Source organism: Syzygium oleosum, unplaced genomic scaffold (genome assembly GCF_021117445.2).
Source record: "Syzygium oleosum isolate NSW1041296 unplaced genomic scaffold, Sole_v2.1 Sole_v2.05, whole genome shotgun sequence".
NCBI lineage: Eukaryota > Viridiplantae > Streptophyta > Magnoliopsida > Myrtales > Myrtaceae > Syzygium > Syzygium oleosum.
Genome location: NW_026607489.1, coordinates 4557444 through 4571988, shown reverse-complemented (window position 1 = coordinate 4571988; position 14545 = coordinate 4557444). Strand labels below are relative to the sequence as shown.

The 14545-nt window shown below is 43.3% G+C and overlaps 3 protein-coding genes across 3 annotated transcripts; 2 read left to right on the top strand and 1 right to left on the bottom strand.

Moving 5' to 3' along the window:
* The first annotated feature begins 3019 nt into the window (after window positions 1-3019).
* LOC115685606 (uncharacterized) lies at window positions 3020-4357 on the top strand. Its single transcript, XM_030610686.2, has one exon. It carries the CDS (start codon window positions 3031-3033, stop codon window positions 4009-4011), a length of 981 nt encoding a protein of 326 aa, XP_030466546.1. The 5' UTR covers window positions 3020-3030; the 3' UTR covers window positions 4012-4357.
* Window positions 4358-6661: 2304 nt separating this feature from the next.
* On the bottom strand, window positions 6662-9515 carry LOC115685665 (uncharacterized). The gene is made up of 5 exons (XM_030610751.2): window positions 8826-9515; window positions 8548-8689; window positions 8120-8279; window positions 6846-7034; window positions 6662-6702 (listed from the first exon to the last, which is right to left on the bottom strand). Exons 1-5 carry the CDS (start codon window positions 9358-9360, stop codon window positions 6697-6699), a joined length of 1032 nt encoding a protein of 343 aa, XP_030466611.1. The 5' UTR covers window positions 9361-9515; the 3' UTR covers window positions 6662-6696.
* A 2354-nt stretch (window positions 9516-11869) lies between these two features.
* On the top strand, window positions 11870-13926 carry LOC115685647 (uncharacterized). The gene is made up of 3 exons (XM_030610732.2): window positions 11870-12048; window positions 13176-13281; window positions 13598-13926. Exons 1-3 carry the CDS (start codon window positions 11939-11941, stop codon window positions 13610-13612), a joined length of 231 nt encoding a protein of 76 aa, XP_030466592.1. The 5' UTR covers window positions 11870-11938; the 3' UTR covers window positions 13613-13926.
* The last annotated feature ends 619 nt before the right edge of the window (window positions 13927-14545 follow it).

Here is a 14545-nt window from a genome sequence, read left to right as displayed (position 1 = left end):
TTGATCAGTAAAAGCAATACTGAACAACAATTTATTAGTATCCTTACTGTGGTTTTGCTTGTATATTTTACGAGGGACCTCCGGTAAAATGCCTGCTAAGGTAACGTAATCCAACAGTCAAAATACATCTCATAAGAGTTAAAAGTACATTTTGGTAGGGTTTGGGATTTAGTTGGCCGATACCTTGCATTTCCAGTCTGACCAATAACTATACACTAGAATGACACTTTTATTTCGAATTATCTTAGATTATTTTAGATAATTGCATTATATATTTTGTACTTATATATCCATTCATCCAGGATCCCAAAAAGAAATGCCATCCATAGGTTGGGATACCACAGTCATCCTTATTGAGAACCCCATGTCGAAGGGACATACTATCTTGAATAATTTATTGGTGGATCAGAGGTAATCATAGTCGTCGATCATGGTGAAAAGTATTTAAAAAGTTCTAAATTTATTACATTAGTATCAATTCAGTCATAAACATTTCAATTGGACCAAATTGGTCCCGAGACTTTTCACATTGGTACTAATTCAGTCTATTCGACAAATTTAGGTTGGAAATTACTGACGTGGACGTAGGCTATTTTACGTGGCACATCTAATACTAACATGGATAAGTTTTACAATTTTTTATTATTTTTCTGAATTTTTTATTTTTTTTATTTTTTTTCTTATCTTCTCTTTCTTTTTTCTTTTTTTTACACTTTGGGCTCGCCAGCCACAGGCAAGGGAGTGGCCAACAAGGATCATGACACCCTCGCCTAGTCGCCCGCAAGCACCACAAGCGAGGGTTGCCCTCACCCCCTACAAGCAAGGGCCTCCGCGCCCTCACCCGATCTATGCAAGGGCATCGCAACCCTCGCCAGGATCTAAGCGAGCCAGCGAGACGCAGAGGCCCTCGACCAAACTTCGCTTGTGGCTGGTGACCTCATTGGCCCACAATTGGCGAAAAAAGAAAGAAAAGAAAAAATAAAAATATTCAAAAAATATTCAAAAAATATTCAAAAAAGAAAAATTTAGAAAATTGTCCACGCCAGAACCGGCCATGCCACGCGAGAAGACCGGAGTCCACGTCAATAATTTTCGGCTTAAATTTGCCGGCTGAACTGAATTGGTACCAAGATTTACGATTAAAATGATCCAATTAAAAATGTTTATGGTTAAATTGATATCAATATAATAAATTTATAATTTTTTTTATATACTTTCCCTCGGATCATGTACGGCTCATACATGAGACTCGCATCCGGTCAAATCCACGCCGAGTTTCACCCGTTTAGAAGAGCAGTGGATTTGATATCTCCTGACATGACATGGAGTGTGATTATTAAGACCCCGTCTATTAATTTACTTGCCTCCCGAGTGACCTTCTAGATGCAGTAAAAATAAGCCGGCTGGGTCAATGACCCCCGCTACACAATTTACCTCAATTTACGTGCGAGAGCTGAAAAAAAAAATTAATATCGCGAAAATCGTTGAACTGATACATGCATGATAAATTTACCCCAAATTAATTTTTTATCATAGAAAACATTAAACGAATTTACCCTCTGTTAAATTGGATTAATACCACAAAAAATTTCAAACTGGTACACTTGTGACAAACGACAAGTAAAACCCTAAACCGGTATACTTGTCAACTGATACATGTCATCCAACTCAGCAAATTGACGGTAAAATTTAACGGAAACTAACGGAGGGTAAATTTGTCACAGGTGGGTGATCAAAAAATTAATTTTGAGTAAATTTGTCACAAGCGTACCAGTTTGAGATTTTTCGGGATATTAATCAAAAAAAAATGATAAGATGAAATTATGTACTAATTAGTGCGCATCAAATTAAACGGACGAAACCTAATCAGTCTGAAAGATTTACATCGTATAGGGATTTAACGGGTGCCGAAAATCTTGAAGCACAAGATCTCAACGGAGCATAGGATTATCAGCCGGACTATCGAATTGGTCGTGGAGATGCGCTTAGAAAACCATGGTAACTTCATTTATCACATGCATTATTCTTTCGGAATATGAATCGGAATTTTGGAACTCTTTTTTGTCGTCTATTTCCCGCGCTTTTTATATATTCTTGGTCATATTTTATCTGTTCATATAGTTCATCGGATTCTGCACACACGAGTTGACCGGACCCGGCAGAACGCAGTTGACTTCTACCCTGCTGCGCATGTCACGCTTCTGGCTATTGGCGTGAAGACTTTGTACAACACCTAAAAAGAGAGAGGGGGGAAAGAGATTGGTAGTAAAATTCACGCGTTCTCCATACTGTTCCCATAAAAAAAAAAGGAAGTAAATATGCCGCGAAATTTCTCGGGCCGGAGCTCACATGCTCCTGGAAATTTTCCGCGCATCGTACTGAGTTCACCTAATCGGGCGTGACAACGGGCGGACCACTTACGCCGAGCCTAAGGATTTCTCGAGAAATTATTTGCTAGCGCGAGGCATCAATTTATGAAGCGAAGAATAGAAAAATGGGAATACTTACACAAAGGCATTGAGGGTCAAAGCTGGCAGGTATCTTGACGAGTTAGTTGCTCTCGTCCCAGCTGCCAAATAACCAAATGAAGAAGACGTGATGTTGTTCGTAGTATGCTTGAATGGGATGCATGGTATTATGCAGAATGAAATAAGCAAGTGAGCGGTCGACGTGTGGTTTTTGGCGTCGGCATTGAAGCAAATCTCCACATCCTACTTCAAGAACCATCTAATTCTTACTGGCGAAATCGAATAAAAAGAAAACACGTGATCTCAATTGATCTTAGTCATTAGATCATGTCAGCCTCATGTAGAATTCTCATTATTCGGCGATTCATGTCGTTCTTGGCGCATATAATTTGGGTGCACGGGAGATTTCTTCTAGATGATATGCAGTACGAGATGGTCATTAATGACATGCAATTCATCATTATTCTTATTATTAGAGAACAATTTAAATGCGGGACAGTTTTGATCTCTTCCCAACCCAGGAGGGAAAAATTCCACGCAGACTCCATATAAGAAGCTTCTAATGCCTATGTTACTCTTTTCAAACCATTTATTTGACTTAGTTGGCTCTTGCTGGGTCCTAGTAATTCACCCCCTCTTGACAAGTACCTGTCTCTCTCATCTTCCAAACCATAACTCCAGATTCATTCTATCAGAAACCACATCAGTTCAGTTCAGTCCTCCCACCGAGAAATTCACATCCGATATCAAGATGCTCAACTCGTTCATCTGTGGCACTTTTCATCCTGAAGAAGGAGAAGATGATGAGCCCTATTGGACCAACTTCCCTAGATCCCCAGGGAAATCCAGGAGGCACCGCTTGCTCAGGAGGAGCAGCAACAGCTATGTTGGGAAGGAGAGCAAGAACCCGTATGCGAACCGGGGGCTCGACAAGTTCTCGGCCCTCGTGGCCGACCTTGAGGAGAAGAGGAAGGAGATATACCTGCAGAGCGGGTCGCGGGACATAGCCTTCGTCCGGTTCGTCACGTCGAGCTCGGACGAGTTCGTGCCGGTCGTCGTGAAGTCAAAGGATCTTCATCATCAGAGCAAGGAGAAGAAGGCGGCAGAGTTGAGTGATGCGAGGAAGAAGACTGCGAGTGCGACCCGTGATCCGGAAACCATGGTCGAGTCTCCGGAGGAGGTGAAAGCAGTGGATGAACCCAAGGTGGAATTGAATGAGGAGGCAAAGAGGAAGAGCTTCTCATGGAGGAGACCATCTTGCTATGTGCCTTTGGCTATGATCACGATCTTGCTGTTGTTGGCTTTGTTTGGGAGGTCATTTGCTATTGTGTGCGCTTCCATCGGGTGGTACATGGTTCCCGCACTGAGAGGAAGGGGCTCGACTGTCGTGAAGAAGAAGAAGAAGAAGATGGACACTTCTGGCAAGAGGGCGGGTGAGAGAAAGAACATAGCAAGAATTCGTGGAGCATCTTCTCCCCCCAAGAGCAATAACAGTGAAGAAAATGGCAGGACGCATCAAGATGGGCATTGTACAAGCTGGTGAAGATGACCAAACTACCTTGATTTACTCTTAATTTGATCTAACTTTTCAGTCCCTTTATTGGGTCATAGAGACAATATTTTGTTCATTCTGCAGAGAAGAAAGGGGATTTACTCTCTTAATCACATGCAAGGTTAGGGATTACATAAACGATTTTTATGTCTTGGCTGTTGGGAGGTCCTGCTCTTCTTTCTGGACAAGTCCTCATAAAGTGCCTCTCAAATGTAAATTACGATGCATGAACCAAGTAGTTTGCTTTGTAAAAGCGAGAAGTATGACAGCTTCTGCTCATGCTAAGATTTAAGATTTACATGCTTTTCGTTTGTTATATGGAAGGACTTCTCCATGATCCTCTTGAATTTACCATCTAATACCACTCCCAAGAGGAAAGAAGCGAAACAAGAGACATCAGAGAAAGCTTGCATTTGAAAGCTGTTGCAGAGTTCTCTATACTTTGGCCGAAATCACCGATGCGATCAAAGGGCAGAGAGAGTGTCATCAATTGGGTCCATCAGTCTGAAGCTATTGACGAAGCAACCGAAACACGCCCTTCTCGTCTTGCACAGCAAGCAAATACCTGTCCGCATTGAACTAGCAACTGAGAACGATCCACATGCAGGAATCATTGGAAGTAGCCTTCATGTCACACTAGCATGAATCACTCATCCTTATTACTTGACTTCAGGGCTGGTGTTCTAGCCAAAGGTAGTATTGCAACTGTAGGAATTCATCGGTGTATATGGCAGAACAAGGTAAGCATCCATCCACAGGGACGAGAGGATTTACCTTGGTATTTCTGGCTTTACCCTCTTGGCCCTTCCTATAAGTTCCTGCTGTTCTTTGCACTTCAACTTGTTTTTCAAGCGAGACAGCACATTCAGTCAGTGTCCTCTCGTGGTTATCAGATTAAATTGAATTCCCGTCAATTCATATGGAGAAAATTCTCCGCACAGTACTCTAATTTGATCCCAAAATCCGTATCCCGATTTTATTGGCCACAAGCATCGGATATGTCCTTGACAAGCAAACAACACATCCCTGTGAATGTGGATACCACATTATTTCTGTCATCCAATTCCACGAAATCCAAAACTCAAATCTATTGCCATTTAAGTAAAAGACAACCCTGTCCCTAGCTACCAACTGTTGACCAGTGCAGAACATTGCTACCATCTAGAAGGTGCAGAACAAGAGAAAGGCCGGCATTGTCAAATCCTAAATTGAATGCCGTCTCATTTGCGCCACTTTCTTCTCAGACAAAAAGACTTTGCACTTGCTAATTCTCGGGTGGACGTTCGTATGCAAGAGGCAAGAGCCAAGCTTTATGGAGCTGTCAGGAGTACTGGCATCACATGCTCTGAAGGCTTTTATGCACTGCATCCGAATAGGCTAATCTTGCCTCATAAATGCCCTAAGAAAATGCATCTCGCGACTATTAATAGCAGAAGCAGACTAAAATTGTGTGATATATTAGTTTGGTTAGCATTTTGGGGAAAACCTTTGGAAAAATGCAGAGGACTTTAGGGGTACTTTGTTTAGCGAAAAATAAGCAATTTAGTAAACATTTTCTTCATAATGATTGCTCGTATCGCTTGAAATAATTAGATATTGAGAAATTTTTATACTATCGACAAAACCTTATATCTAAATATATTAGTAAAGGATGAAAATAATTTTCATTTGTTCGTTCTTGTAAGTGATACAAATAATAATTTTTAGAAAAATATTTTCCAGCCCATTCATTTTTAGCGAAACAAATGGATTCTAAGTTAAAGTAGTTTTTTGAAATGCAAATTAAGTTTGTCAAGTTGTAATTTAAAAATTCATTGTAAAGAAACTTTGGGTAAAATAGTATTTGGAAAAATTATTCTTGCAAAGGACTTTTCTTATTTTTTATTAAAAAAGAAAAAAAAAGTCAAACCCTTTACCGGAGTTGGCGAAGGGCTCAGGCTGCCAGCAACCTAGATCTAGCGTCAGCGGCGTCATCTACGGTCGCACGACCTTAGACGGCCCACAGCGCAGCCCCTTGCCGAGGGCCGCCTAGGCCGCGTGACCCTCACGACCCCGAAGACCGTTTGGGTCGCATGGCCCCTCCCGAAGGTCACGCGGCCCCTCCCGAAGGTCACGCAACCACATCGGCCCGTCTTCAGCCCCTCACAGCTAGATTTGGCCTCACCGGCCAACCTCACGTAGAGAAAATGATGAACAATTATAACGAGAGCAAAACCAGAAAATTAAAATATTAGAGAGGGTAGTTTTCTAAAAAACAAATATGCCTTGGGCTTTCGGCCTTCCCAAAGCTCACTTTTCCTCAAGGTAGTTTCTAAAAATTTTCCCAAACAACCAAAATTTGGTCCACAGGGTTTTGGAGGCTCGAAGCCGCTTGGGAAAGCCTTTCCCAAAGGGACCCATGAGTATTTACTGACGAAGAGAAAAAAGTGTTGCCACTATACATTTTTTTGGGTAAATTGTCATAAAAAGTCGACTACACTATATATATATATATGGCAAACATGAGCGTTCATTAAACATGTTGGGGTGATGTCTCATCAAGCACTGAAGGCTATTGTTACAAGTTACATCCAGAAGACGAAAAGATGGATAACCATCGTCAAAATCCCAAGAATATGCAACTTCACGTAGAGATGGGGAATCGGGAGGATGATAAGATTACGCAAAGCCTCTTCCTTATTCCTGTATTTGGTACAAGGAAAGAACTTAATTTACAAATTATCCTGTTGACCATCAAACTTGCTAAAATGGAAAAAGTCAAGAAGATGCATGCAATTTTAATACTCAATTCGAAAGAAAATAGACACGAGAGTAAGAAAACTCACCCTGAATCTCTTTGGCCGAGTTTTCTCAGGGCTGTGGCGAGAAATGTGTTTCGGATATTCGCTTCTGTATGGTCCCGATGCCAATGAAGTCATCCTGCTGCTTTTCTCTTGAGTTTCACTTCTAGAGTTCCGGAAAAAGCCATCCTTGTCCCAGGAAACCTCATAGTCAGCTCTCAATCGTGATCCTTGCTGCTCGAGCACACAATGTTAGTCACTGCTGAGCACGTAACGAATTAAAAGAAGTTAATCAAAACATATATCCGCCAGTTGGCAGCAGTATCTCGTACAAACCCAGGGCTTATACTTCCTAAGATGCTTTTTAGCATGCTGACAGTTACACTAAACTCAGCCGGTAGTAATAACCCCTAAAGGCAAGAAATGACAAAAAAAGGCAGAAAGCAACTGAGCTAGATAACAGGAGGATCTGAGTATATTTATGAACAACAAATATACCGCAGGGAATAGCAAGGCATGCGCATCAAACATGCATCAAGGCGCTTTCCATGCACTTGCTAAGCAAAACATCTTTCCTCATGAGGACATATGCTTTAGATGTCCACGACAGGATACAAAAATATATTATCTTCTCAATCAGAGATCTGCAATTTGGAATGCTGTGGTTCTTTTTTACGGTACACTAGCAATTCGGAACATTAACATTGATAGTCGCAATGTTACGATAAAAATAATGGTACTCTAGAATTGAAAATTCTTATGTTACTTTACAACAAAATAAATATTACTTCGCCGTGTGCTACCTATGTTCGATGCTTGTTTTAGGGTCCCTTTTTTCCTTTCTCTTGATAAGTCTTGTTCCCTCCCCCCACCTCCGGAGGTACAAGTTGAACCTCTCACATCTCAAGAGAGATGTGTGGCTACTAAGCCAAGGCTTAAAGGAATAAATATTACTAACCAATCTTGTCTTATTTCACCTCAGGACCAAAAGAAGTTTACCCTTATTATAGCAAATATTTCAAAAGAGACACCCGCATCATCTTCATCCAAGTAAGTGAATTTATCCGAGGATATCCCCCCCTATTTTTGGTAATGACAAAAACCTCAAGATATGTGCAGAAGAAGTACATGGTTCAATCTATGAACACCTCGATCAGCTTATAAATGCCCAGATCTCATGCCAAAAGCAAGAATGCAACAAGATCATGGGGTAACAGAATAGGAGATGCATGAGATGCTCAACTAAGTGATTCATATGGGAGCATAATGACACGGGTCTAGCCCAAATTTAAATGACATATAAAAGACCATGTTCAAACCTTTTCCAATGATCGGCCACATAAAGCTTTCATAGCACTGTGGAAATCCCTGTGTTTTTCAAATTGGACCACAATCTTGCAATGCAGACCTGAAACTAAGCCATCTGTATCCTCATCTCTCCCCCGACCAAAGTCGACGTCCTCAGCCACATTGATATTCCTATCAAATGCAAGGAAAATACTCATCTTTTACTGCACATCGAAAAATTGCTAAGTAGAGAGCGAAAAACCACAAGAGAGATAGAGATAATAATACTTCAGCTCATACCCTCGGTCATCAAAATAAAGGATATCAACCTTAAAAGGTATTAAGCACCATTTCATGCAAAGTCTAACTTTTGCATTCTCACTTGAACATCTCAACCCAAGCACACAAATATCCATCTCAACATCAACTTGAATTACTCTGAAAATAACTTCAAAACTACCTTATACTTCCAAACGTGGAGAAGATCGTATGCGTGACCAACATCGAGGGCTTCGACGACACTCTAGGCTCGGCGAACCACCTCGACGGCACCCCTCGCAACACGACTGTATCCGGCTCTTGCCTTCCTCCCCTCGAATGCCCTGCAAAACATTCGTTACATTCAACTACACTGACCCTCGTACACAGAAAAAGCAAACGCATTGCACAGCCATTTTCGCGATTCTCAATCCAAAAGACACACAAACACATGCACGCGCCGAAAGAGAAATTAGCCACCTCGATTTCCAAAAGCGTAAAACTCCTCCCACTCCTTCCTCATCCCTTCGAAACTATCCGAGGCCGGCGCTTCGACACCCAGCATGAACTTCACGCCTCCAAGCACCAAATCCATGCCGTTCATCTTCTCCACCAGATACCTCTTCCAGTCCGCGTACTTCTCCTCCAAAACCCTAACCCCGTCCTCCCCGCCGCTGTCCTCCGCGTGCGAGCCCCTCGAGCTCCTCAGGAAGCCCAGGTCGCGGATCACGAGCGAGCCGTGCGCGACCGGATCGTCGCGCCGCCGCTTCCGGACGTCCTTCACGCGCCTGATCTCGAGGTCGCCGTCGGGGACGGAGAGCGGCGCCGCGAGCGAGCCCTTGAGGAAGTCGAGCAGGGCCTTCTTGAGCTGCCAGTCGTCGAGGGGCTTGGCGAGGGAGGAGGGGCTGGCCGGGTGCACGGTGAGGGTGAGCCTCACGCGCGGGACGAGCGTGAGGGAGGCGTCTATGGGGATGGGATCGAGCGGAGACGCCGCGTCGGAGGTCTTCGAGCTCATTGTCAACCCCGCTGCTTCTCGAGCCTGAGCAGCTTCCGGGGGAGCCGATGAAGAAGGTGGCGGTGGTGGGGCAGTAGCAATTCGCGCTCTGCTCGCAGCGAAAGTGACGAAGAAGAAGGAGACGCAGGAAGAGAGATTTGGGGGACGACCCGGCTCGAAACGAGTCGTTTCACGCCTCTCCTCTTGTAATTTAAGAAAGGCTTAATATGAGCGGGGAGCATGGTCCGGGTGAGTGATTTTCACCATAAAATCGGGAACCACTCACTCGAGAACCGGACCATCAATCCGGTCCGGTCCGATTCCCGGGTGGGTTCATAGAACCGGTCCTACCAAGTTTCGCGCAAATGGAGGTGATCGAAACTGCGAGAGGGAGGCAATAAATGGTCGGAGACAATGAACAGCCGGAGACTTGGCCGTGAATTGATAGAAGTTGAGAGTCAAGGCCGTGAGTCAATGGGTGATAAGCTTAAGAGTTGAGATCATGACCGAAAGATAGAGAGACGACTCAGACAAAGTGAGAGTAAGACGAAACGAACACTTAGTTGATGGACATTGAGCTTTAGATTAGGGATTTTAGGGTTTTCAATTTTCTTAAAAAAAAATTTTGGTTGGAAAATTTTCTTAAAAATTATATATATTACTGGTTGGGTCCAGGTGGGCAGTTCCACATCTAAAACCGGGAATCGGATCGGTACCCACTAGTTTTGGTAAATTGGAATCGGGAACCGTCGGCCTGGTTCAATTTTGGGTGGTCCGGGCGATTCTCGGTTCCTTTACAAAACCCTACTTACTATCACGAAAGACCCTAAACTCATTTCTTGACCACCAAAAATCTCAAACTAATATACATGTGATAAATTTACCCAAAACTAATTTTTTAACCACCAAAAATCCTAAACTGGTATAGTTATGATAATTTTACCCTCCGTTAGTTTCCGTTAAATTGGATTAATTGGTTCACCTGTGATAAACAGAGGCCCAAATCGGTATATCCGCCAACTGTCACGTGTCATCCAACTTAACAATTTCACAGTTAAATTTAACGGAAACGAACGGAGGTAAATTTGTCATAGATGTACCAGTTTGGGATTTTTGGTGATCCATAAATGAATTTTTGGTAAATTTATCAGAAGTGTACTAGTTTGGGGTTTTGTATGATATTAATCCTTTAAAAAAATAGTAGGAGGATGGAAATTGAACAAACTAAAATTTTGAGGACTAAATTGACATTGAACAAGAACATAAGGGCAAATGAAAAATATCGGCTAGAAAATAAATAAATAAAAATTTTCAAGACCGATGTTGAGATGATGATTGGTTCCTTAGCATGGGGACCGGACCGAACCATATGGTCCTCGAACGGGACCGAAACGACCAATTCGGTCCGATTTCCGGGTGGATAAATGGAATTGTTGGTTCCCTTCACACATATCTTCCTCTCTTTTTTTCCATTCAAGACGGCTTCGGAACTCACCTTCGCACCGATCATTATCACCCTGCAACGATAGGGTGGAGGGCGTCGCGGCTAGGGTTTTCGACGGCGGGCCTTTCCCAACCGAGCTCGCCCGAACAGCCGCCCTCCGCCTCGGGAGTTCCGGAGCTCACTCCTCCCTCGTCTACCATAACGGCTCCTATCGACCACCACTAGCAAACCAGCAACAACTGCACAAAACACGCTTCACAAAGATTGCAAAAGCTCATACATATTTTGGAGATTTCCAGTGATCCGAAGCTGAGCTGCAGACGCGCTTCGGCCTTGATTCTATTCGAATTCGCGATTGATGAGAGAGAGAGGAATTCGTTCTTCTTCTTTTTAAGAAAGAAGGAGAGAGATAGGGCATATGTGTCCTTGACTGGGGATTGACCCAAGTGAGGGTTTTTTCATATTTTTAAGAAGCTAACTCCATGGGCTAAGGAGGTAGAACGTGAGCAGCGAGTAAGGTTTTTTTTCTCAAATTTGTACGAAATAAAAGAAATTTAAAAAAAAAAAACTAAAAACAATAATAATAATGAATCCGGGTTGGCACTTTCACTATTAAAATCATGAACCGGATCAAAATTCACCGATTTCAATTTTATGGAATCGAAAATCAGATCGGTGACTTCAGAAATAGTCCAAAACAGGCTAGTTCGATCTAATATGGACGGATCCGTTTGCTGACTCTCAATTCAAACTTCACCATTGCAAAAAAAATGGATGTCGCGAGGGATATTCCTAACGACACGAGACAAAAGGATGTGAAGATGCATAGCATCGTGACGTGCTGCCGGCGAAACATGTAAAAAAAATAATAATTTTTTTGGTCGGTGCGGAAACATGTCATTCGAAGGATGGCCTTTTCCCACGGGGGAGCATTTCCGGAGGACGACGTGGCGGCCCGCGATAGGCGGGAAGCCTCGCGGGGGGCCCACCGTCGGAAGACGCGTGCGCCGAGATTCAGACAAAGACACTGATGTGGGAATTCCCGAGGAAAGAGAGACGGACGAATCAGGAGGGGGGGGAGAAGGTTCGTGTCCCATACAGCGCAGGCGATCTCGCCTACGACGGCGAGGCTCCGGAGGGCGGAGAGGGGGAGATATGGGTTGGTGCGCGTGCTTCGACGGAGGGAGCAAGCAGCGGCGGCGAGAGGAGGACCGGGCGGCCTCCGCCGAAGCCCGCGCCAAGGCCGCCGAAGCCGCCCAGAGAAGGCGAGCTCTCTCTTCCCGTCCCGTTTCTCTGCGGCGGCTGCAAGAACCGCTCCGCCGATAATTTTTTAACCTGTTCTTTATCGATCGATTCGTTCTCGTGGAGCTACGCGATTCGCAATTGGATTCGTCTTTCCGTCTTTCCGTCTCTTTTTTTTTTGGCTCTTTGGCTTCTTCAATCTGGTTTGAGTCGGTTTGCATCGTCATCACGTCTCTGCCCGTGAATGCTCTCGTCGTGCTCGATTAGGATTTTGTTCGAATTAAGGATCGTTTCCCAGGTTTAATGTCGACCCACCCCTGTAATGAAACCGTGTCTTGGTTGTTGCCGCTTGAATTGAATGAATTGACTTGGGTTTTTGTTGCGTGCGCGGGATTCATCAGCTTCTCTGGAGATTGTCGCCATTTCTTGTTTGATTTGTAGCTTACGAAATTAGTTTTCGCCTTTGTGTAACTGGAAAACCCTAGTTATGTATTTCTATCTGAGCTATGTTTTGTTATCCTCAGTTGGTGTTCGTTCATTCGGATTGCATTTTTTAGCTCTTCTGTAATTTCTGCACTTTGGCCCTTTTCGAGTCTGAGCCCCACCTTATGGCCCCGGTTCCTATGCCTTTACCAGAACCGACTCGATAAGTAGGGGCCTTGTTTCGGTAGATCGCGAAGGATCGCTAGACATTTGAGAACCTCAAGTACCGATCGACTTTCGCCCTTTTCTACATTCAGGAGTCTTTAGTTTTCGCTGCATATGATTTTGGATTTGTCGAAGCCAGCTTGCCCTGTTCCTTGTTGACAGTAATCCTGAGTTCATTTGCTGACAACTTTGCTTGAGCAAATCTGAACAGGTGTAAGAACTTTCTGTTTCTGTGTGTGAAGTGGGACCATCGTCAAGTCATCAAATGGAGCTTTATATCTAAACATATCATTGTGATATTGTGAGACTGTAAAAACAAATTGAATATTTTAACAGCAATTGCATATTGCGTTCTAGAGAAGTACCCTGAGAGAGCATAAGGTTTTCCTTACTTGAGTGTCGGCATATGTCTTGGGATAAAGAATGGCAAATCTACTTGATGCTTCTGTTCTGTTCTCCAAATTTTATTCCTCATAGGTGAATGTATTGCTCTGCATTTCAGGCAAGAAGAATTTGAAAAGTCCGCAGCAGGGAGGGCTGCACGCGCGCAGTTACAGGCAATGAATAAGCAATCCGCAGCTACCAATAAAGGCGAACCAGTTCTTAAGGTTGTGGTGCAATAATCTTGCTCTTTGCTGCTTGCAATTCTTAATTATGTACTCGTCAACTGCAACAAATTATAACTGATCTACGGGCCCTTTGTCGTCATCATCTCTCTCTCTCTCTCTCTCTCTCTATCGAATATATCCTTTCCACTTTTCATTTTTAGAGTTTTGTCTCGATGGTTGTCTTGCAGCCATTGCACTTTCCATAGAGAACAATGTACTTTTTGTTGCCTCTGTAGATATAGTTTAATTCCTTAGCACAACATAAAACTTTTAGCACGTGCTTCTGACTCTTCTCTTGGTGCATCCTTTGGTGCAGTGGTCGATGGGCTGAGGCATGATGTTGGCTAATCCAGGCTGCGGCGAGTTTATGTGATTTTTTTTAATCTCTTCCAGTCCTGGTCTCTTCCTCCAGCTTTTGTTTACTATTATCATAATTGTCTTCTTCTTTTTTTCTTTTTTCTTTTATGGGGTTGTAAATGATAATTATGCACGGGTGGAAATCTGCTCTCTGTAAATTCTGAATCTATTTGGATTGACTGTTGGTGGAATTTTGCTGTATGTAAATTCTGAATCTGTTTGGAAGATGCTGGATGAAAAAGAAATGTATGTTCTTTGCTCCGGCAATGTGCTTCTGGGCCTTTGGAATACTTATCTTGATCTCTCTTATGAAAAGTTGTAAGACATGGTGTATGCCTGTATGGCGCTTGAGGTCTCTGCATGCCTCACGTCTGAGGATCATACTTATCTTTGACACTACCACCGAGTTCAAAGGCAAAATTAGTCCATGGCAGAGTGACAGCATTTGAACTCCTGTCCCTCAATTGATGAACATTTTCAACAGTATAGCCGAGCGTCCGATATGATCATCTTGCTCTCCAGAGTTAACTTCAGCAAACTTCGAACGTTGACAACAATTTTTCTGCAAGGGAACAAAAGTTTAAGAAATCTCCAGATATGCTTCCATGGCGTGGCAGGGATGGCGACTGGTTTGTTTGATTGTTGTTATGTACGGGTGCTGCTAGAAATTCCCTACAGGCCGATGGTTTATTGCTTAGTAATGCACTAGCTTTTCTTCGTCGACTGCTGATCACTTCCAGAAAAATTCGGAAAAGTAAAATGAAAAAAGAGCTCATCATCGACAGTTTACAAAGCCTGTAGTGCAGGAATTGGTCATCTCGCATAGTTTCCGACTCTACTGAGGCTGTCTAAAATCTATTTCTCTTTCTCAATAGGAAAAGATCCAGTCCGTCATAGACCAGATGCA